This window comes from Rhinoderma darwinii, chromosome 1 (genome assembly GCF_050947455.1).
Source record: "Rhinoderma darwinii isolate aRhiDar2 chromosome 1, aRhiDar2.hap1, whole genome shotgun sequence".
Taxonomy (NCBI): domain Eukaryota; kingdom Metazoa; phylum Chordata; class Amphibia; order Anura; family Rhinodermatidae; genus Rhinoderma; species Rhinoderma darwinii.
The window spans coordinates 378,024,961-378,047,882 of record NC_134687.1 but is presented as its reverse complement, the minus strand read 5'-3'; the positions used below and the strand labels follow the sequence as shown (position 1 = coordinate 378,047,882).

At 36.9% G+C, this 22,922-nt stretch overlaps 1 protein-coding gene across 1 annotated transcript in view; it reads right to left on the bottom strand.

Moving 5' to 3' along the window:
- Positions 1 to 5,665: 5,665 nt before the first annotated feature.
- The window catches only part of RORB (RAR related orphan receptor B), a 168,320-nt gene continuing 151,063 nt past the window's right edge, over positions 5,666 to 22,922 (bottom strand). Inside the window, exons 5-10 of the mRNA XM_075828171.1 lie at positions 22,175 to 22,296; positions 19,853 to 19,985; positions 17,346 to 17,453; positions 16,155 to 16,265; positions 11,854 to 11,966; positions 5,666 to 8,938 (exon numbers count right to left, since the gene is read on the bottom strand). Coding sequence (XP_075684286.1) covers positions 8,783 to 8,938; positions 11,854 to 11,966; positions 16,155 to 16,265; positions 17,346 to 17,453; positions 19,853 to 19,985; positions 22,175 to 22,296 — 743 coding nt within the window. The 3' untranslated portion in view covers positions 5,666 to 8,782. The remainder of the gene's footprint in view (positions 8,939 to 11,853; positions 11,967 to 16,154; positions 16,266 to 17,345; positions 17,454 to 19,852; positions 19,986 to 22,174; positions 22,297 to 22,922) is intronic.

The following is a 22,922-nucleotide window of genomic DNA, read 5'->3' as shown; positions in this document are numbered from 1 at the left end:
ACAATAGAAAAATATTTACTCACAAAACATTTGCTATTCGGCTTTACATCATCAATAAATTAGCATTTTAAGGAATCAAACTTGTTGGTGGGACAAGTTGACTTAAAATTCTATAAAATTTGTGCTTTCATTAAATACATGATCTATGTATTATTAGACTCATACATAAGAAATAAGACATCATGTTCTCATTCACTATTATTAAATACATAGGGGTCATGGTTTTCGCTTGTGGGATTTAAAGGGGCTTTCCCCACAGAAAAGATGGCCTATCACTAGCTAGAACATGAAATCACTTCCTAGTCAGTTGGGTTCCCACCAATCCTCCCAATAAGGGGGCAATAACAATATTTAACTATACAAACTGCATACATTATTAAACAGATCTCTGACTACTTACTTTGAAAATCCATGTCAGAATGGCTGTATAATCCTTTCTCAAAGCTTTCCTGCCTGATTTTAAAATCAGCATTTTACGAGACCAAGTATATGCATGATATAATCTCAATCTCCGTCCACCTACAACTGACAATATCCTATGAGAGTCCCTCCTCTCTGCACCATGCGGAAATCTCACACATGCTCAGTATCATACTGCATGTTCCCTGGCTCTGCAGTAAAAAAAAGCGGATGGAGTTAAAAGCTGTAATTCCACACTAAAACTGCTGCTGGAAGACAGGCTTTCTCACTGCCGAGCCAGGGAACCTGCAGCTTGTACTGAGCATGTGCGAGATTTCTGCATGGTGCAGGGAGGAGGGACTCTTATAGGGTCTGGTCAGCTCTAGGCGGGAGGAGAATGAGATTACATCATGCATATACTTGGTCTCATAAAATGGAAAGGAATATACAGCCATTCTTGCGTGGATTTTAAATATAAGTACATCCATCTCATCAGGTTTAAGTGATCTATTTAATAATGTATGAAGTTTGTAGCGTCAAATCTGATGACAGATCTTTTTTTAAGTGATGCAGCTCCTTCTCAGTATTTGCCTGCACAGTGCCATTCTCTTCCACCCACTGTAAAGGGGGTACAACACAGCCCTAACCACTTGAATGGAGCTGTGTTGCAATTTCCTGTACAGCGGGTGGACGGTACCCACACTGTGCTGAGAAGCTGCCGAAGGAGCTTCTGACCCCTGTTTTCAGGATCAGCGGGAGGCACCGAGGTCGGACTCCTGACCAATCAAGAAGTGGTGGCATATCCTAGCCTAGAACAAGAAGGTAATACCCCTTTAAAAGAAAAACTGGATGAGGTCCCGAAGAGATAAAACAGATAAAGCTTCCCTATACACTGCTCCTTTCTTCAAGATCATCTTCTATTATTCCCTAAACAAATTGCAAAACACAATTGAGGTATGTGAATTAAACCTTGAATAGATGAAATATTTAAGAAGTGAACAGCAAGGAACAACATTTCTACAATTTGGAAGTGAACATGGTATTACTGCATATGTATTGAGTATCACTGCCAGCGATCACTTTCTCATGTGGATGTGAATCCAATTAATACAAATCTGAACAGGTTGGCAACTTTATTTAAAGGGGTTCCATACTGATTGGTAAATAATCTTAAAATAAATGGCAAGTACAGTGCTTTAACCTCCCAATTATTAATGTATAATAGATACATCTTTGCCGTGATGCTTCTCTATGATTAGGATATGTACAAGGACCTCTATAGACACATTCCATGTATAGGTCAACGTTATTGACAAACAATTGCCTGTCACTGTGGTCCTTTAAATAGATGCTAAGGATCCATATTTTATAAATGGGTATTAGGAGGTTAGAAAACTACACATGCTCTGTTATTATTAGAAAATATTATGTTATTAAAAAATATACACCCCATTAAAAATTATATTCCACTGTCAGATTACTTCAATATGATGGCTTGTATATGACCTTGTATATGACCTTTTGCAACTATGGGTGCTTCTAGACTTTCTGCAGCTTGAGGTAAAAAGCAAAATGGCTCCGTACTGCTCCCCAAATTCATGGCTCCTCACTGCTCCACGGATGGAGGCTACACTGCAAATCATTCTTGTTGTTCCCAATTTCTGAGGTATGTCAGGTCTGAATAGCATTTGGCCCCTAAAGGCTGACATCCCAGGGCAGCAAAAAAATAAATAAAAAATAATTACTTAGCATGATAAAGCATTTAGAAATGTGAAATTCAACCATAAATGTTGCAAGAGGATATATAAAAAGTCACAAATCACAGGTAATCTGCAGGTACATTTTCATACGCAGTATAGGTTCAGGGTTTTATAGCACACACATATAATACAGTAGATTGGAATATTAGTAACCTTAGAATATAATCACTGCTCATATTCTTCAAATAGTAAAATGATCTGAAATATTGATTGGTTTAGAAGAAGAATACATTGAATTGCATTTTATTCCCCAAAGAGGCTGACAATATAATCCCCTTGCTTGTGATTTGCTAAGCTCACAGTCTAATCAAGACAGATACAAGTGATTTTTATGAGCTGGGTTTTAAGACAGACCAGCCTTTAAGGTATAGTCTGCTCTCTGTAGTCTCCCATCTGTCCTTGCCTGCTTCATAATCCTTTTGAAGGTTGCTACTTCAGACAGGAGAAAATAAACAGATCGTAAAGTGGAGAAGAGAGGAAATTAATTCGAAATATGTTTATGAATCTGACCTTAATGTGGATTTTCTGAAACAAATGAGCTATTTTGTTAATCATTCATTTAATTCAAAAATAAAAAGCGGCAGATATTCTTTACACAAAATTACAAAAGACAGCATATATATCCACAATTTTAACAAGTTGGTACTGTGCATTTACAATTATTGCTGCTGTGTTTTAACCATCTTAAAGCACAATTACGAGCCATTGAATTCAAACAGTGCAAACTAAGTATAAATGACACCAACCACTCTCCATCAGTTTGTGTTTGTCTGGTACAGTCCCCAAGTGCATGCATTGGGCGTGATATATATGTAGCAATAACGGAACTCAATGACAATTCACCCCCGCATAAAACATGCAGATGTCGATTGAGTTGCTTGTAGTAACATAAGATTAGCTTTATGGGTAATGATACTAGAGCTCTTTTCACACTAGCATTGAAGAACCGCTCTCCAAAGTCAATCATTCAACCAACCAACCAACCAACCAACCAACCAACCAACCAACCGATCATAAATGAAGGGCTGTGGTAAGATGTCGGCTGGAAAAGCGCTAGGGCTGGTTGGTGATGTTGACCTCACTAAAAAGTGCCCACGTGTCATTATCCAACATATGAGGCTCATTGGCAGTGACTTGACTTTCAGATAAATTCAGTTTACTAGTTGTGGCTGTCAGGGCCCAAGTAAATAAAATTGTATTCTGAAACCAACATGAATTAATAATTTGAATGGATATATGACATTTCAGGTTTGAATGAAATAAATGTCCCATATGCTTTGGACTAAAAGTTTTTGTGTATTATTTAACGGTTAATTTAAGTAGTATGTCAATGTACTTCAGATTTATTTAGCTACTCACAGCTTGTCATGCCTAAGTAGGTGATTTGGCATAGAAACTGTATTATTTTGCTAGTTAGTTGGAGTTTTAAGCAATTCTTATCTACAATTGTATGATGAGTGCATTTAATAGTTCTGGTAAGTATGGACTCTTTTTCTGGTTAAGCTAAAAGGAAATGTATCAAGGACAAAATGTAGTCTGATCTTTAGAATTTAGATTGCAGTGGGAGGCAACACAATTATATATATATATATATATATATATATATATATATATATATATATATACACACACACTAATGTAATTTATGGACATGACTGATTTGGTAATGTATGTAGTGGTAAGTTGCATCATCCTAAGGTTTTAACTAGTGTAGGTAACTGTAATTTCACAATATTAATTAACTATGGTGTTCTTGCTCTACTAATAATACTTCTACTCTTTATCCTATTCTTAATACGACTATTAAACAGTCCTTACAACACATGCAGGTCACAGATGAAAGATCTAGCCAATAGAAGTAATTTAAGGTAGGAGGACCACCATTTTTTGAGGGTTTCTTCACAGAGAAGTATTAGCACTATAGTCGCCCTATAATGCTTCGATGTACGATTTACTAATAAACAAAGTGCTGAACAAATAGCACTGCATGTCTGGCAAATGTTTAATACTGATTGATAAAACAATAGCTTTGTTACTATTGTCTACACTTACCTTTAGTTAGTAGTTATTGACGGGAATATGTCATTAGGACAGACCCTTTTAACGTAATACATCTAATGGCTGTCCTGGGAATCACACCCCGATGAAAAATGTGCCATGTATGTAAATTAGTAGCCCTCTTGGCTAATTAACAGAGGGGGACCACATAACCACATCCATGGCACCTTTCCTGCTCTGGTGTCATGAATGTGGTAACATGGTCCCCCTTAGTCAATGTATGTACATGGATCACTTTGGAACTGGTTTGTGTTTTTTGGGGCATCTAAAAGATGAGGGCATCTAATAACCTGTCCGACCATTTCCTTGCCATCTGGGAAGTGATAACCTGCCCTAGTACCAGTAAGTATGGCCTTTTTCAGTGATATGGCATCTAATAGATGTTCTAAGTTAAAGGCATCTTTTGTACTACCACCTTGGTAAGCCTCTCGCTAACTATTTATTAAAAAAAAGATGTCTTTTTAGATTTTGAAATTGTTCCTATTCTGAAATAATGAAAGCAAAACACCAACATGTGATACGCACCTCACATCACAAACTTGTTATTTCATGGGGACCATTGTACATCCCCTGCATTACCATGTGTGCGCAACAGACTATTAGAAAAACAATAATTTTTCCAGTCAAACAACTTTTTCAATGGATACACATGGCTGGCTGTTTGTCGTGTATAATATGAATGCTATACATGAAAGCAACAGTTTTTGTTCGAGAAACTGAACTCGGTGTTCCCTCAAAAATGGTAACACATTTTTAGAGTGCCACATAGTGCAAGGCAAATTCAATATTGCTTCAGGAAACGCTAAAAAGGTTTCCCATCAGTATTTTAAGAAAATCAAGGACTTGGCTTGTATAATCCTTTGACCATGAGGTTTTTGTAGATTTAGTATAAGGATTTCTACTCCTGATTATTTTCCAGTTTCTGCTTAGAGAGTATGGTCATTTGAAGGAAAGTTGCATATGTCCTTAACTCCACTTCACATTATTTAATAATAAACATCCCTGAGTGGTCATCAACAGTGCAACTTCTGCATCAAGCAGTGATTGTCATCAAGAATATTAAATGTTACCAAGATTGAGGAAGTTAAACAATAAATAGACAATTCCTTCATCTTTAATAACATGCAACCCTATAGCCATTACTAATACAATTATTCAATGTGTGCTAATTTTATTATAGTATTTTTTGTCATAACATCAATCAGGTATTTTTGTGCTTTTCTCAAAAAGTGCTTGTTTTTAGCTTCCTTAGTAACCCTGCTCTTTAAAAACAGGATCAACCACGAGTTATCTAATGGAAAACTGATGGGAAAAATGATCATGTTTGAGATATAAGTCTGTGTTTAGGTATAGTATGTCAAATATTTAGCATTTTTAACTATATGTATTTGATTTTTTTGATACTTTTGCTGTGATCATTTTCTTTATCTGCAAGACTGCTATTTTGTTAAGAGCAATAAAAATGTTTCTATATGAAACACATCACAACTAGACATTTTATAATGCTGCAGAGGCTAATATGGTGCTAATTTACTCAAAAGGCAAATCATTACATACTACATTATTTTAGCCTCTAATAAATCTAAACGTCTATGTGGTACTACTGTATATGAATGGGAACTATTAAACAAATTGTTTAATTGACCACTGCTCTATTGCCCTGGTGTTTAAGCAATCTGCAAAATAGTCTACCATTGACAGGGAATACGACCCTTGGAAGTAATTCTTGAAACAAAAGGCTCACAGAAGTGACATTTACTCTAAATAGGATTAGGCCCTTGTTGTAAATGAAGACATGCTATACATCTGTCTTTACAGTCCCTGGCTATGTCAATTACTTACTAAATAGCCATTACACATTGTAAGCAAAACTTTTGTCACAATGAAGACGGGGTCAAGAAATGATTACAAATAATGATGGCTTATTAGATCATCTAAGGTTAATGTAGTGGATGGTCTGTAGTAAATATCTTTGTATATAAATGACTGATCTTTACCACATCTTGATAAGTAATAGGAATAAAAAAAATTCACGCAAAAAACATAAGTCTCTTATTACTTTGTTATTTTCATATTGTTTATCTTGTTTTACATCTCTATCAGGCATCCATGAAATCCAGACACCTCATACTACACTAATAGCTCTTCCTTTTGTTATGGTGACAACTTCCCTCTTCATTAGGAAAATTAATTTGTCGTCACAACCTAGGAACCAATACGAATTTTGTATTGTCCTGGCAATAAGTTATTTCAAGTCGCTTACTTACCTTGGGCCTGCGATGTGTCCAGCCCTGATCTATAGTTAAAGCAATGCTTCTCAATGGTGAGGAGCCCACTAAATGTTAATGAGGCGAAGCTAGGAAAGCAAATTTTAACAACATAATTGACTCTTTTTTTATACTAGGTGTCAGAAACAAATGAAAGATAATTTAAAATTCATTTTTAATTTCGGCATGGACTTAGAAAAAAAATGGTAAGGCTCAGGTATCACCATGTTCTGGCTGGTGTAGCCCCAGTAAAAAGGGTTTGCAAGGTTAAAAAGATACTTTTACCTAAAAGGATTTGATAATGGTCACTGGGTTTGGCTAGCATCTTATACTTCCATAAAAACAAAAAGTATTAATTTTGTTTTAACTGGTGTTACATTGAATTATCTTTCCAAATAAATATACAGAACCCATTATATGCTGTATCCGTAATTGTGAGCCTCCTTTAGAAATAAACAAAATATTGAGGCGTGCACCCACTTGTGGTCCAGTGCTGTGGTAATTTTCTCCTTTAGAAATAAGACAGTCTTCTATATTTTTCAGTATGGCTCTGGTGGATAGAATTATTTTTAACAGCACAGTTTGGAAAATCCAACTGCTCAAGGGCAGATCTTACAATTTGTGGTTATGTTACTAGTAGTTTGTGGATAAATTTAGTTGTGTGGATCAATGACATTGCCTTTTTTATTCTATATAGAAATGTAGAAAACTCTTTATACTATTTTCCTTTGCCCCATTATACTTTTCCTTAATATTTCCAGTATCATGGGAAAGTCATTATTATGATAATGGTATGTCGAGTGCATAATGACTGTTTCATTGAGTATAAATGCATTGGTAGATGACCTCAGTAAAGCTACACATTTCCAGTAACTTGTATATTTATTGCTCTATATGCTACATATTATTAGGCAAGATACAGGACTGTGTAGCTGACACCTACGTGGTGCTTTCTAACTGATAGAACTGTTTTACAGTACGAATAGAAAGAAAAGTGTAGTTAATCAAGTTAAAAAGGAAGTAGGGTTCAAAAAGTCTCATGTCTACTACTCACAAGACCAATTAATATTGCTGCTACACCTTCTTAAGTAGAGGAAACATTAATTCTGTATGTTCTGTATGTCAACATATACAGAATATTTAGAATTTATTTTGTAAGCCTACATGAACACTACCAAGCTAACTTAAGTGACGCTAAACCTGTTTTACATGATGATGCAAGCATCTCTTGGTTTAAGGATTCAGGCTATCAGTGCAATTATTTTGTCTCTATGTGTTCAAGAACAGCTGTATATCTGAAGTACAGAGGTACATACTATGAACAATTCAATAAAAATGTCCACTCTCCGTCAAAACTATAACTTGTTCTTTTATAATATACAAGAGCCTGTACCACCTTTCAACTTTGTCAATTGTTTTTGTTGATTCTGTATGGGAGTGTTGTGTCATTTTCAATCATTACACACCTGGCATGCTTTTTACTGTACATAACCCAATGTGACATTTTTACCATTTGGTAAGTATACAATACATTGGCAATTATTGTTCAAACAATGGCTTCTTTGATTGAAACTTGATTGCCCAAACATAAATTAAATACATAAATTCAAGGGGAAAAACACAACATCATCAAAGAAAGACAGAAAGAAAACTAGCGGAATTTGAGTGTAAGTACAGGATTACACCACGGCAAAGGTGCAGTTATTGGTATATATATATATATATATATATATATATATATATATATATATATATATATATATATATGCCATTACCATCTATACATGCATCTAAAACATAGAAAGAAGTCAAATTCACTTAAATTAGAGATGAAACGGTAATCCAGAGAGAAGAGTAATACTGTAGAAGTATATGCTCATAATGATATCTACAATAAATTTCTATAAATTGTTGTCTCTCAAATTATATATATAAAAAAAAAAGTAAATACACCCAGTGTTCTATATATTAAGATAAATGATTCGGCTACCAGAGGGCTTTGCAATACCTATTATTTTCTGCAGCAGCCTCTGGCAGCAAAAGTGTTAATCGGTCAGTTCCAAAGGAAAAGCAAACAGTTAATAAGAAGAAGAGAGAGAGCCCCACTCAGAGGTGCATATTTACATTCTTCAAACTGTAGCGGTGAAAAATAATTCTAGTAAGTGCAGGACATTCCTAGTGCTGCTGTAGTGATGCTTGTTTTTTGTTTCTTTTGTGGTTTCCGTCAGTCCTTTTGAGCACATTTCTTTTGTCTTAGTAGTGATGCATTCCATAGCTAAGTGAAAAATCCCAATGTCTTCACTTGCAGCCAGTGCTTGATTCAGGGTTAAATAGCTCCTTGTACAATGGAGGGAATAAAGTATTCACTATCTCTGGGTGAGATTGCTTAAATACCTGCAGCTTCTCTCCATGTAAGTTGCAAAGTGCGGTTATGTTTGGTATCTTGGCTATTAACTGTAAAGAAATGAAAGAGATGATTAATATGACAATCCATACTTAATCCCCATGGAGGGCTCAGATGATTTTAATGGAAATAAATGTAAGAACACAGCCATATTTAAAGTGTAGCTAAACGTTTGACAAACTTCTGACATGTTACAGTGACATGTCAGAAGTTTGGATTGGTGGGGGTCCGAGCACTGGGACCCCCACCAATCACTAAAACGAAGCAGGAGAAGCGCTCGTGTGAGCGTTCAGCCGCTTCGTGTCTGTTCGGCTATTTCCGGAAAGCCGATGTATCGGTGTACGGACTCATAGACTTTCTATTGAGTCCGTACACAAATACATTTATTTTCGGAAACCGTCGAACAGACACGAAGCGGCTGAGCGCTCACACGAGCACTTCAGCTGCTTCGTTCTAGCGATTGGTTGGGGTCTCAGTGCTCGGACCCCCACCAATCCAAACCTCTGACATGTCACTGTAACATGTCAGAAGTTTGTCAAACGTTTAGCTACACTTTAAAAGTTCATAAAGAAGAGACTGGCATAGGTCACCTGTTCACTGAATATTGTGACATGTTATGGGCCAACCAATATTTTTTTATTTATTTTTTTCACCAGAAATATCCTGCTATCAAATCCAATTGCTTTTGGGTATTTAAGGGGAACCTGCAACAATCCAAAGTGCACTTTTTTTTTTTAGAGGCTAGTGTGCATGTTTCTGATATGAGAAACTACATTAAAATCCTTACCGGGGCAAAGGGGGAGATTTATGAAAACGAGCGTTAAGAAAATCTGGAGTAGTTGCCCAAGACAACCAATCAGGTTTCAGTTCTCATTTTCAAGGGTTCTTTTTTACATAAAAGCTGCAATTTAATTGGTTGCTATTGAAAACTGTTCAACTTTTCCCTTGCATTTGTTTTGATAAATCTCCCCCAATGAGTAATTTGAAGTGCAATTTTTGTACAATACAATACTGTGGAATATAGGAGCTGCTCTCTCTATCTACATATATATATATATATATATATATATATATATATATATATATATATATATATATATATATATATGTCTGTGCGTGTAGGGTATCAAGTGTCAACAATTCAAAACTATGTTGTTCCAGTTGCACATAAAGTAAGACAAAAAAATATCAAAATAGACTGTGGGGTGATGATCAGAGATTAATCCCTGAATGGCCGGCCCATTTTAGACCTTAATGACCAAGCTATTTTTTAAGTTTATCCATCGTCGCATTCCAAGAACTATAACCTTTTTATTTTTGCGTCGACATAGATGTATAAGGTCTTTTTTTTTATGCGGGACAAGTTGTATTTTTTAATAGCACCATTTTCGGGTACATATAATTTATTGATTAACTTTTATTAACTTTTTGGGTGGGTAATGGGAAAAAAAACATACATTTTTCCACTCTTTTTTGCGTCTTAGATTTACGGCATTTACCGTGTGGTATAAATAACATAATAACCTTATTCAGTGGGTCATTATGATTGTGGCGATACCAAATTTATATAGATTTTGTATGTTTTACATACAAACACTTTTTTTCAAAATTATTTGTTTGTGTCGACATGTTTTAAGAGCCATAATTGTTTTATTTTTACGCCGATGCAGCTGTATGAGGGCTTGTTTTTTGCAGGAAGATTTCTAGTTTTTCATGGAACCATTTTGGAGTACATGCGACTTTTTGATCACTTTTTATCACATTTTTTTGAAGGCAGGATGAACAGAAAACAGCAATTCTGGCATTGTTTTTTTATTTGATTTTTTACTGCGTTTACCGTGCGGGTTAAATAATGTAATCGCTTTATAGGTGGGGTCATTACGGACGCGGAAATATCAAATATGTGTCATGTTTTGTTTTTTTTTCATATTAAAGTATTTTCTAAGGGAAAAAGTGAGTTTTTCTTTTTTTTTATTTGGGATTTTTATTTATTTATTATTAACTTTTGGATAACTTTATTTTTAGTCCCACTAGGGGACTTCACTATGCGATCTTCTGATCGCTTTTATAATACACTGCAATTTTTCTGTATTGCAGCGTATTATTGCCTGTCAGTATGAAACTGACAGGTACCTGCTAGGTCATGCCTCAGGCATGGCCTAGCAGGCATACACTACAGGCAGACCTGGGGGCCTTTGTTAGGTCCCCAGCTGCCATAGAAGCTATCGGCACCCTGCGATTGCCATTGCAGAGTGCCGGTGTGGTGAGAGAGGGAGCTCCCTCCCTCCAAAACCACTTGGAAGCGGCGCTTGCTATTGAGCGCCGCATCTATGGGGTTAAACGGGTAAGAACGATGTTGAAATCTATCCCGCCCGTTAGAGCAGGTGCCCGGATGTCCTTAGACCGCCCGACACCCGCTTTAGACGGCACAGGACACCCGTGCCGGGCTTATGACACAGCGCCGTGAAAAGGCGGCGCTCTGGCATAAGTACCCTCAACGGCCGCCGTGAAAAATAGTGGTTATATTGGCCATTTCCCAATGTTTTTACACATGAGATATAAGAAGCGACTAAATGGAATAATAGAATTATGTCATACAAGAAGTTAACTTAAAGGTATATTTGATGCGATTTAAAAGATATATACAAATCTATTTTAATGTAAAATTACAAAGAAAATTAAACAGCAAGAAATAAAAATAAAATAAAGTAAATGTAATATGCAGAATAAAAAGCTTAAAAAAGTCTGCTACCTTGAAAATACACATATGTAAAATATACCGTATGCCATTTCGAATCCCAGATTTCAATAAAAACTCTGATGCTTTTTAACACAATTATGTGCTATCACAAAGCCTACAGTCTCGAGAAGAATATTTTCTAGACACTTGTCATGTGTTATTTAAGTTCCATATTTCACGGCTATATTTCTACATGAAAATGCACTTCTTATGACTAGCACATACCTTTGCCAATGTCTCATCATCTAAGTGGTTCTTCTGAATCACATGCTGAAGTGCAAAATAAATTCTCTCTTGAAGCTTTTGAACTTTCCTCGGTTCTATGAGCCATGGCCGTTCTAAAAAAATAAAACATAAAAACAAATAAGATTTATAAGGTGAGTTACAATACCTGCATAGTATTAAAAGGATGCATACACCAATATAAGTAAAATAAAAGCAACATTTAGATTAGTTGCCCCATTCATTTGTTATAATATGCATTGTACTCTAACTCAAATACTGCCAGTGAGTTCACAGGAAACAAGCCGGAGTCCCAGTCCTACTCTAACCCTTTGCCAGCCTTCCACCCCCAAAACTTCACTCAATGAGATGCTTCACAACATGGATATTCATGGGTACTGCCAGCAATTCTCAATTATTTTTACCATGGGAGAATTCCTTAAAAAAATCGCCCCCTCGTAGGGAACACCATCTCTACTGTAAAAATGACAGCTCTGGCTGTTGCGGTCTTCTGGGGCACCCTAAATCCAGGATCCCAGAAAAAGGCTCCTGCTTAGGATACATATGGTACTACTGAGAATGGGAATGGAATGTGGGGGTGCCAATATTCATCTTGCTATAGTCCCTTATCGTCCTTTGTCTCTTCTAAAAATGACCTTGAGATTAGAATTCAGTAGTAAGTCAGTGGTCAGGATAATATCAGAACATTTACTGATGATAATAAACGCTTGCTTTTTAGAAGTAAAGTAAGGAGCAAAGTCCCATGCAGACACAAGCAGTTAACATCTTCAAGGCAAGGTTTCTCTATAAAATAATAATTGTAATTTACATCCTTACGACTTTTTTTTTATATGTTTTTGCGGCAAGTTTGCACATATTTGATAAAGCATTAGGCTTCGGTACAACCAGAGTAATAGGCAAAACAAATGCACATAGAAAGGAATGGATTAGTACTCTGACTTCACTTGGATTATAAAAGCTGGTCTCTCAGAAGAAACATTTTTCAGTCGGCTAAATGAAAATGCACCGTGACAGTCTATGGTTAAACAATTTAATCATAAGAATATCCCCAGAAGGATTCTCTTTCACTCCCTGTCTCTAATGCTTTCTAGTTAGCAACAAGGAAAGAGGATTTGATGTAAGAAGACTGGAGACTTAGAACAAATGTATTGACGAAAAGGAGGATGTGTTACTCTGCAGAGGGAACAACTCCTATTGTTAGAAGAGGCTTCGATGAGTTTACGACACTTTTCTAGACAACCACAATACAAGAGACTAAAATGGAGGTTATTTATATTGTAGAGAACTAAGAACAAATGAGCTTGAGAGCCTGGTCTAATTCTTCTCTTTTAGTCAATATATATAAGCTGGAGATGGTTAAACGGAACATCTGAGGTTTACATACAAGTGTCGTGTAATCCCTTCCTGACATAGCTCATACCCAATACATATGTTGGCTGAATTAGCACAATGCAATATAGATCTGTATTAGGGTCGTTCCCTGTGCAATGACCTACATAGTACAACTTTTTACATGTAAACCATCTACATTTTATAAGCTCTTATCCTCAAAATAAGAATAATTTGGAAAAATGTCAGCCATTTTTAAGATATCTTCGTCTCCTACACTGTTATACTGTACATGTTGGGTGACATCCATTATTGGCAGCTATTAGTGCCCATTGGTGTTGCTTCCCACAGACCCGGAATGTTATATAAATCTGCAATGTTATTAAATGTACATGACAATGGACTATATGTCATTCTGAGTTTGTGGGTAACTACCCCTTTGGTCTCTGAAATAGTTGGCATAACTGTGTAGGAGAATAAGATATGGCTGAACTGATATAAATAAACTTAAACGCAAGAAGACAACTCAGATAAAGGCTGGGTGCCCACGCTGCAGAATTTCCGCAATAGAATTCTGTGGGGAAATTCCGCAGCATTTACAGTAGCAGCAAAGTGAATGAGATTTAGAAAATCTCATGCCCACGCTGCGGAAGAAAAATGCACAAATGTAGTGCGGAAAGTGTCCTGCGGTGCGTTTCTCAATTCCGCAGCACGTCAATTTATGCTGCGTATTCTGTGCGGAGATGCTGCGTGTTTGGCCCATAGACTTCAATGGGGAGCAGAAATTCTGCAACAAATTTATGTTGTTGCGGTTTTTACAGCGTTTACGCAGCGGAAATGCAGTAAAAACCGCTGGGAATCTGCAGGTGCACGTATACTTTGATATAACCAATGTTTAACACTAAAGACGCAGGTAAAACCATTGTGGAAAAAACACAGGGTTTCCGCAGCAATATGAGCAGGAAAAACGCACTATTTGGTTTTCCTAGAGATTCTGCTGCACATTTTCTGTTACAGAAAATCTGCAGCGTATTCTGTGTCTGGGAACATAGGGTATGCTGCAGATTTTCTGTGGTTTTTCCTTAGCGGTTTTGCCTGAGTATCTAGCGATAAACATTGGTTATAGCAAAGTAGACGTGCACCTGCGGATTTCCAGCGTTTTTTTATGTAAACGCTGTAAAAACCGCAACAACATAAATTTGTTGCCGAATTTCTTCTCCCCATTAAAGTCTATGGGCCAAACGCGCAGCATCTCGCCATAGAACACGCAGTATAAATTTACATGCTGCAGACTCGAAAAACGCACCGCAGGACACTTTCTGCATGGTTTTGTTCCGCAGCGTGGGCATGTGATTTTCTAAATCTCATTCACTTTGCTGCTACCGTAAATGCTGCGGAATTTCCGCAGAGAATTCTGTTGCTGAAATTCCTCAGTGTTTACGCTATGTGGGAACCCAGCCTAAGGGTATACATACTAAAGCCCATGCAGCTGCTATGGAACATGTGAAAAAAGGGCTTCCAGCTCAGGCTAGCCCTATCCCCTTTTCTGTTATTTGTGAGCCTTCACCAAACAAGTAAGGAGGATAAGGGTAAGGGTATGTTCACACGGCTTATTTACGGACGTAATTCGGGCGTTTTCCGCCTCGATTTACGTCCGAAAATGCGGCTTGATAGCGTCGGCAAACATCTGCCCATTCATTTGAATGGGTCTTACGATGTTCTGTTCCGACGGTCATTTTTTTTACGCCCCGCTGTCAAAAGGCATGGCGTAAATAGACGCCCGCGTCAAAGAAGTGCCTGTCACTTCTTCAGACGTTAAATGGAGCCGTTTTCCATTGACTCCATGGAAAAACAGCTCCATTTACGTTCGGAATTGACGCTGCGAAAAAGCGCCTCAACATGTCACGACGGCTGAAATTACGGAGCTGTTTTCTCCTGAAAATAGCCCCGTAATTTCAGCCGTAACAGACGCTGCCGTGTGAACATACCCTTAGAAAGATCTGCCAGAAGAAACTAGGCAGGGTGGGGTTGCAACTAGAGCACAACTGTCCTGCCCCAGGATGTTGGGTGTGATGCTATGACCCAACACCAGCAGGGGGCTCAATTTAGATCTTTAAACTTTCCTAACATGTTTAAATTAGATCAGACCTTTTGACTTGTATCTGCAATCAAACGTGACTCCACTCAGTAAGTCAACCACTGATAATTCTTATTTATGTGGACTGATTGTGAGACTTTATTCTTTGTAATTTAAAAACATTGTGGGAATTTACCAAACTTTCTATAACAGTTTTCTGGCTTTGAAAATTCACAAAAGGGCCCAAAAGTCGCAATTTGCAACACAACTTTTGGTCTTTTTACACCACCCTTGGCCCTTTTGTGAAAAAAGGCATGTCACCCTCTAAAGCGTAGCAAGGTAGAGGTCCATGCCCGTACATTGCCCCCACCCTTTCAATCAATTGAATAAATAAAATAAAAAAATGTTATGCTCACCTCGCTGCTCCTCTTTTCTCCAGGTACCCTCAGCTTGTGGCGACTCATACAAGGTCCTGACATGGACATTGTATGTGACACAGCACTGATGAGGTTGAATGCTGCGTCCCATATAAGGCCCTGACACTGCCCGGCATCAGGTCCTTGTATAAATCGTTGCATGCTGAGGAAGCTCGAGGGGACACGCAGAGGCGTTAGGTTAGGTGAGTAGGCTTAGTGTTTATTTTATGTTCGGTAGAGTGGGGGTAGGGGATGGATGTTGCACGACCACATATATTGAGCCATGCAGCCAGCAAGAAGATGTGACAGATTTTTTAAGAGGCGCACCTGTCCAGCGGAGTAGATAGCTAAGACTGGCGTATGAAACAGCAGTCTTACTAAATCTACCCCATTGTTTTATAAATAGGTTAGAGCAACAGACATAAACAAGGCATATTTGTGGTTCATTTCAAAATGAGTACCTGGCGATATCAGTACGGCCGCAGAAAACAAGGCAATTTCTTCCTCCGTCAGCTGAAGTGAACATAAACTCTTTGCAAAGTCAAATGCTTCATTCACTAAATCATCAGAACCTGCAGGCCAAGAAAAGCAGAGTGAGAACTAGATGCTAATCACGGCTCAATGTTACGTGGAACACAGCTTGTAGTCCTGCCAGGGAAACAGGTGCTGGTAGAAAATAGTATTTTGGTTAGTTAAAATTTCACATTTTCAATCAACATCCTGTGGAGAGATAGAACAAAAAGACTAGATCTAATAGTCTTTTAAAATAGAGTTTTTTTTATGTCTATTATACTGTTTTACCAGCGGTTATATTTTCCCATGAAAGTGCAGCACTACAGTATTTAGGACTGCTTTTATTCCGGTGTAATTGACTGAATAATTGAAATGATAATTAGTATGATAATAATGCAGATAGGACCTGCGAAGGCTTTTTACAATCACCTATTGTAGACCAAAAGTGCATATACAGAATTCCATTGTTGATTACAAATGAAGCCCTGGGGACGACATCTAATAGATTACAAGAAAAAAAAATATGGCCATAACCGTATTCTGAAATATTATCAATAATAGCCTGTTCTCTAAAGTAGAATTTATATTTTTTTTTACCTCATCTATCTCCAAAAAAGACTCATAAATATATATGGCTGTACAGAATGTCATGCAAATTCAAGGCGATCCCCAAATCCTAAGGCTGTAGCTGTAAACCAATGTGGATAAAGTATCCTGTTGGGCACATTTATAAAAAGTTCACCAAATTCACAAAGCCGGCATACGGATGTATGGGAATAACGTCTAAGTGATACATGTTGGAGCATGTGCAGTAAAACGTGAAATGTTGCACAATGTGTTGAAAAATAAATGTCACATATGCAACATCTTTAGAGAACCCTTCTATAATGTAAAAAAACACAACATAAAACCCTCCTATTCCCATAATGGAGTATTTGCTATGAATGTTCGATAGAAAAGCAACACTATTTATTACAACAAAGATATTTTGCAGGTCAGATTTTTTTTTCCCATTGGTTATGATGGTTTTGTACATTTGCTCACAATGACTATCACTTTTTAATACTTTCAGATTATACTGAAAATAATACAAAAACTTTATGTGATAAATACATAAAAATGTACAGTTAATTAGTCACCTAATGACTTGAACATCTGCATTCCTCCATATTTTCCTTCAAAAAGAACAGTGTTGTTTAATGGATTGAAGGCACGGCACATTCTCACCAGAACTACTTCCAAACAGCCTGGCAAAAAAAATAAAAAATAAAACACGTCAAATAAATTGGTACAGTAATGAAGCAGGTACATCCCTCCCTGAATTAAACATACTTGAGCCTTTGGGTGCGTTCACATCAGAGTTCAGTTTCCGATGATGGGTTCGTCAGACTTTTCCGTCGGAGGAACCAGTCAACTGAAAGACAAATGGAAACCATAGCTTCCATTTGCATTACCATTGATTTCAATGGTAATGCTTCCATTGCTAATGGTTTCCGTTTGTCTCCGTACCGTAAGGTTTCCGGTTTTTTGACAGAATCAATAGCGCAGTCAACTGAGCTATTGATTCCGTCAAAAAAATGGAAACCATTTTAAACTACAGCTTGCTCCATTTCGTACTGATACATTAATCATGTTTTTTAAATTAATACATTTAGGTGGAGTACCACTTTAAGTCCAATAATCATATACTGTATTGTAATTACACAATCAACTTAAGGTTGTGTTTATATTATTATTATTATTATTATTATTATTATTATATTACATTACGACAGTTGTCCAGATAAACAATGGTGTTAGTATGGTCTCTGCATTTACATGCAGGAATATTTTGCTTGGATAGAACAAGGTACAAATTGTTCTTATCCTAGCAAAATTGCGCAATGCTACTCCGCATAATGGGATCTCTTTTTAGAATATAATGGAGATGGGTTTTTATAGTATTGCTGTCCTAGTAGCCTTGGTATCTGAATCTGGAAATTTGTAAGCAGATAAGATAACGAGAGATCCAATAGATCCCATAATTATGACCATTCACTGTACATATAGGTATTATTCCTATAATCCAACATTCTTGGACGGTTGATAAGACAAATTGTCTAATGCATTATATATGTATTATCCTTTTTTGCTTTACTTAATTATTGTTAATCTACCACAGACAAGAGACCACTTATCATACTCTTTGGAACCAACTAAGGCCCCATGCACCCCACCGTAAAAAATCTCCATAATTGCGGACCATAATACGGTCCGCAATTACGGACCCGTTCAGTTCTATTGGGCGCGGACACCTTTCCATATCGCTATAGATAGGTGTCCCTGCCGTGAAACCGTGTCGGGAATTATGGAGCATGTCCTACTTTTCGTATTTTACGGGCCGTGCTCCCATACTTTGTATGGGAGAACAGCCCCGAAAATGCGGCCAGCGGCCGTCGGTGCCCGCAATCGCAGGCTGTGATTAAGGGCATGGTCGTGTGCATGAGGCCTAAGCAACATGGAATTATTATTATTATTATTTTTTATAAAAAGCCATGCTCTGTCCAGATACAGCTGCAATAATTCTGAATATGAATTACGGCCAAGTGATGTGCCGTTTGCAATATTAATGTCATATTCAGAAAAGCACGATTTATTATTGCAACAAGCTGTTTAAAGTTCTCTGGAGATAAGTAGAATATGACCTTTCTCCAAAGAAGCATTTCAGACGCTCAGTCCCCTTTGCACATGTTACACACTACATACTGTAAAAAAAATGTGTATAATGTCAACAGTTTCATTAAAATTAACCTTTATCTAGCTGTTTTCAATAAATACACACCGTCATACTATTCAGCCAGAATAATTAAAGTTTTATATTCTGGCTTGACCCGAAAGCTGTCCCCACAGAACCCGATATTCCTTCCCGATTCAATGAGGCCAATAATAAGAGGCCATGCAGGGAATTTGATCAAATTGCTCAAAAGAGATTGCCACCTCCATGTGCTATAGTAACTGCCAGCATAGCAGGAGCTCCAAGGGAGGGAATATATTGCACCAACTGTGAGATATTTGGCTAACTATGGCCAATCTACAGTGTCCCCATCATTATATTTTTCATTAGACAAATGAACCTTAGTGCATGTTAATTATTTTAATACTGCTTTGTTATAGGTGTTTCTTTTAATGCAGATTTATGAATATATATTTTCCGCAGTGCAATGCTGCCACTAGGGGGAGCAAATTGAAGACATGCATCAAAGCTGGCTGCATTAATGGTAGATCCTGTAAGTAGATTTAAATCAGGGCACAATGCCTTTAAACTGCTAATACAGTTGAAGAAGTATAATATATTTTTAATAACCATGTTTTTTTTTATTCTGCTGAAACAATTTGTCGTAAATATTTTTGAGAAAATTACTCTTTAACATAAACTGAAATATATAACTTCAATGAAAACCATGAAATTGATCTGCTATATCTTATAAAATAAGGTAGGGGTTAAAAGATGAGGAACATATGTTTCCCATTTCTAAACATTGTATCAAATAATATTGTGGAACTGTTAACACCTGCTCAGTAGTCACATAAGAATGACTGTTACATAACACATATTCCGTAAAAATACAAGTAATATAAAATGTGAGCTTGAATGCCATCTGCTTACCTGACTTAAGTAGCAATATTTGATCATTCTGGCATAGTTCCATAAAGCCTGTTATTCGCTTTGCAAACTCCACAACATACTGTATTGCATGGGTAATCTGGATGGCACATTGTTGCCACAACGCTTCTCTCGACTGTAAGACACCAATATTAACAGGTATTAATTAGAAGTGTAAAGTAACAATTAACTCACACTGAACACCAAGCATAAAAGACATTTTTTGGTTGTCTTAATGGGTAACAATATTACTAATTTAGATATTTTGAAACCCTTAACAACCAGAGTGTTTGTATTTTTTTATTAAAATTCACTCTAAAATAAAGTATTGAAATGGGCACTTCATTTTGTTTCGGTAATTTAGGTGATGATATCTATATTTTCGGGAGATTGGGCCAGGTAATGTGTACAGATTGGTTTGGAGGTGGCACTGTGTTTTTTTTCCCATTTATTTTTCACTGTGACTAGGACATCACATGACCACTCTGTCCAATACAGTAGCATTTAAAGAGCTCTGTGTACTGTAAGCTGAAGAAGAAAAGCGAAAGCGGTAATAAACTGCTTCTCTCTTCTCTACAGCGTGTATAACAATCAAAGATAATATAATGGGATTATAAAGTATAATGTGTACATATCTGTCTGAATTAATGTGCAACAGATATGATAAGGCCACGTTCAGACGTAGCAGAATTTTTCCGATGCAAATGTTGGTGCAGATTTGGGGCAATTACGCAACGAATCTGCAGCAGCATTTGCATATTTGACAGGTAATTCAGATGTTGCAGATATCACAGCGGACTTGCCACAGATTTCAGTTTTTGCATTGCAAAGGCTGAAATACGCAGTGAAATCCCGCTTCTTCTCCGCAATGTAATGAGCATGCTGCGGAGGGAAAATTCTGCACCGCCGCCTGATTTATTTTCTGCAACGTCTGAACTAACTTTCCTAATAATGTATAGAAACAAATGTAAAAAACGGCTGCTGCAGAAATCCACTACGGACTGTCCGCAGCGGAATTCAACAGCAATTCCGCCACGTCTGAACGTGGCCTAATAGTCTAGTACTGTCAATATTTCTTAAACAGACCAGGAGTCGGTGCTGCAACTGTGTAAGTTAGTATACAGTGAAACTGGTCATTGGTTAATAAAAGTACATGCACAGTCATATATGCACTGTACTTTCTCATATAATAGCCAATACATATTAGTAACTAAAACAAATTGGGATGTGTTATGTGTTTTTTGTTGTTTTTTTAATCTAAAAAATATACAGTTTTTAAAACTGCACAATCTTAAAATAATATAAAAAGGGACAAGGCACCTATTTTCTGAAACAAATCTTGATGATTCAAACTAGTAGACTTTTGCTGCTATGGGGCCTTTAAAGAGAGAGGTCCTATTCCCGTTGCTACTAAGTGGAGAGAACCTGCACAGGGCTCCCCTTTCCAGGGAAACTGCAAACAAAGGATGGTGAACTATCGTCATGGAAACGGTGTGAGGTGGGAAGCAAAAACCAGGCCGTTGTGGGTGGTAAGACCAAGTGTACATGAGGTGCCCATCTTGATTTTTGGTAGGCTGCCCCCTCTTTCAGCCTCTGTGTTATTATTGACATTGCTGCATTTAAATGCAGGAGCAATGCTGACAATAAGACTATAGGGCTGCTGCAAATTCCCTGCAGCCCTCCCACCAGGGATTGCACATATTGTAGCATATCATATCAGGATATAGCTATTTTCCGTGAATAATTCTCTGATAAATACTGATGTTAATGTGTGCTGTGCTGCGGAATATATCAGTGGTGTTTGAATAAACAATAGTAAAAAAATATACATAAGATTTATCTGGAGGTTTTCTTTAGATGAGAAACCACCTCTCCGCCGGTTGAGGATAAGACTTACTGCCACATGTTTATAAACCTGATTCATTGGACTGTTGTAAACGTGAATAAACTGAGGAGATGGATGATGGTTAATCAAATGTACATAGATACAATGTGACATTTTCAGTGGGTTTTGATTCTGGATATTTCTCAAAAAGCCTTATGGGCCTTGATATTTTACAATTGACATCACTGTCAAGAAGAGTGCAATTCACCATGGCAACTTTTACTGGTGTCGTGAATTGGGCACACGATAAAGCCTTTCAGAAAAACTGGCAGTATTTTATATACATGCATCATATAAGTTCTATTGTGATATTTTGTTACAATTCTAATAGCATGAGTTCATCGTTGCGATTTTTTTTAATATTACCGCACATTTATATTTTTGCGTTGGTTAATGAATCACTTCAGGTTTGTAAGAGATTGCAGTTCTGTATACTATACCTTGCTCTGGTATATTTTAATTTCTTCATAAGAATGGGTCTGCCAAGCTAATTGATGAAGCTCGTCCACTGTGTACTGACACGTCTCCAAATGGGACTTTATGATATTTTGTGCAACTCGATCTGTGAAAATGATTTCAATCAAACAATCACTATACAAATATGTGTAAGCACAACAAGGTGAATATTATTGGGGTTCATTACAAGAAAAAATAAATTGAATCCTCAAAAATATAGTAATGTGTTCACAATTTTACCTGGTTCTGAATATAATTCTGTGATGGTATTAATATCTCTATTCATCATTAGGGATAAAGGGATGGTCCACATGCACAATTTTTAAAATAAAAAATGAATCAACTTTGCAAATTGTTTTAACTTAAAATATCCTATTGTTTTGCGTCTACATCTCCAATGCAGACCTATGTGTCGCTATGTTAACAGACTACAAACATTATTTGTGTAGTCTGATACTGCCGTCACACTCCCTCTCTTACAAACGTACATTTGGTTTAACAAGTAGTCCGTTTTTTCCCCCCTTGTGGCTGAGTGGGGAGGGTAGGTTGGAGGGTAATAATATTGTGTATTTTGTCTGTTTTAGAATTGTTATATTGTCTTTGATATGTATTAAAAAATATATATATTTTAAAAAAAATGTAGTGGACAGATGAACTGGGGTATGACTGCAGACTACATAGCTTTTGTTTGTAAACATGTCTGCATAGTGCTGTAGACACAAAGCTTATTGG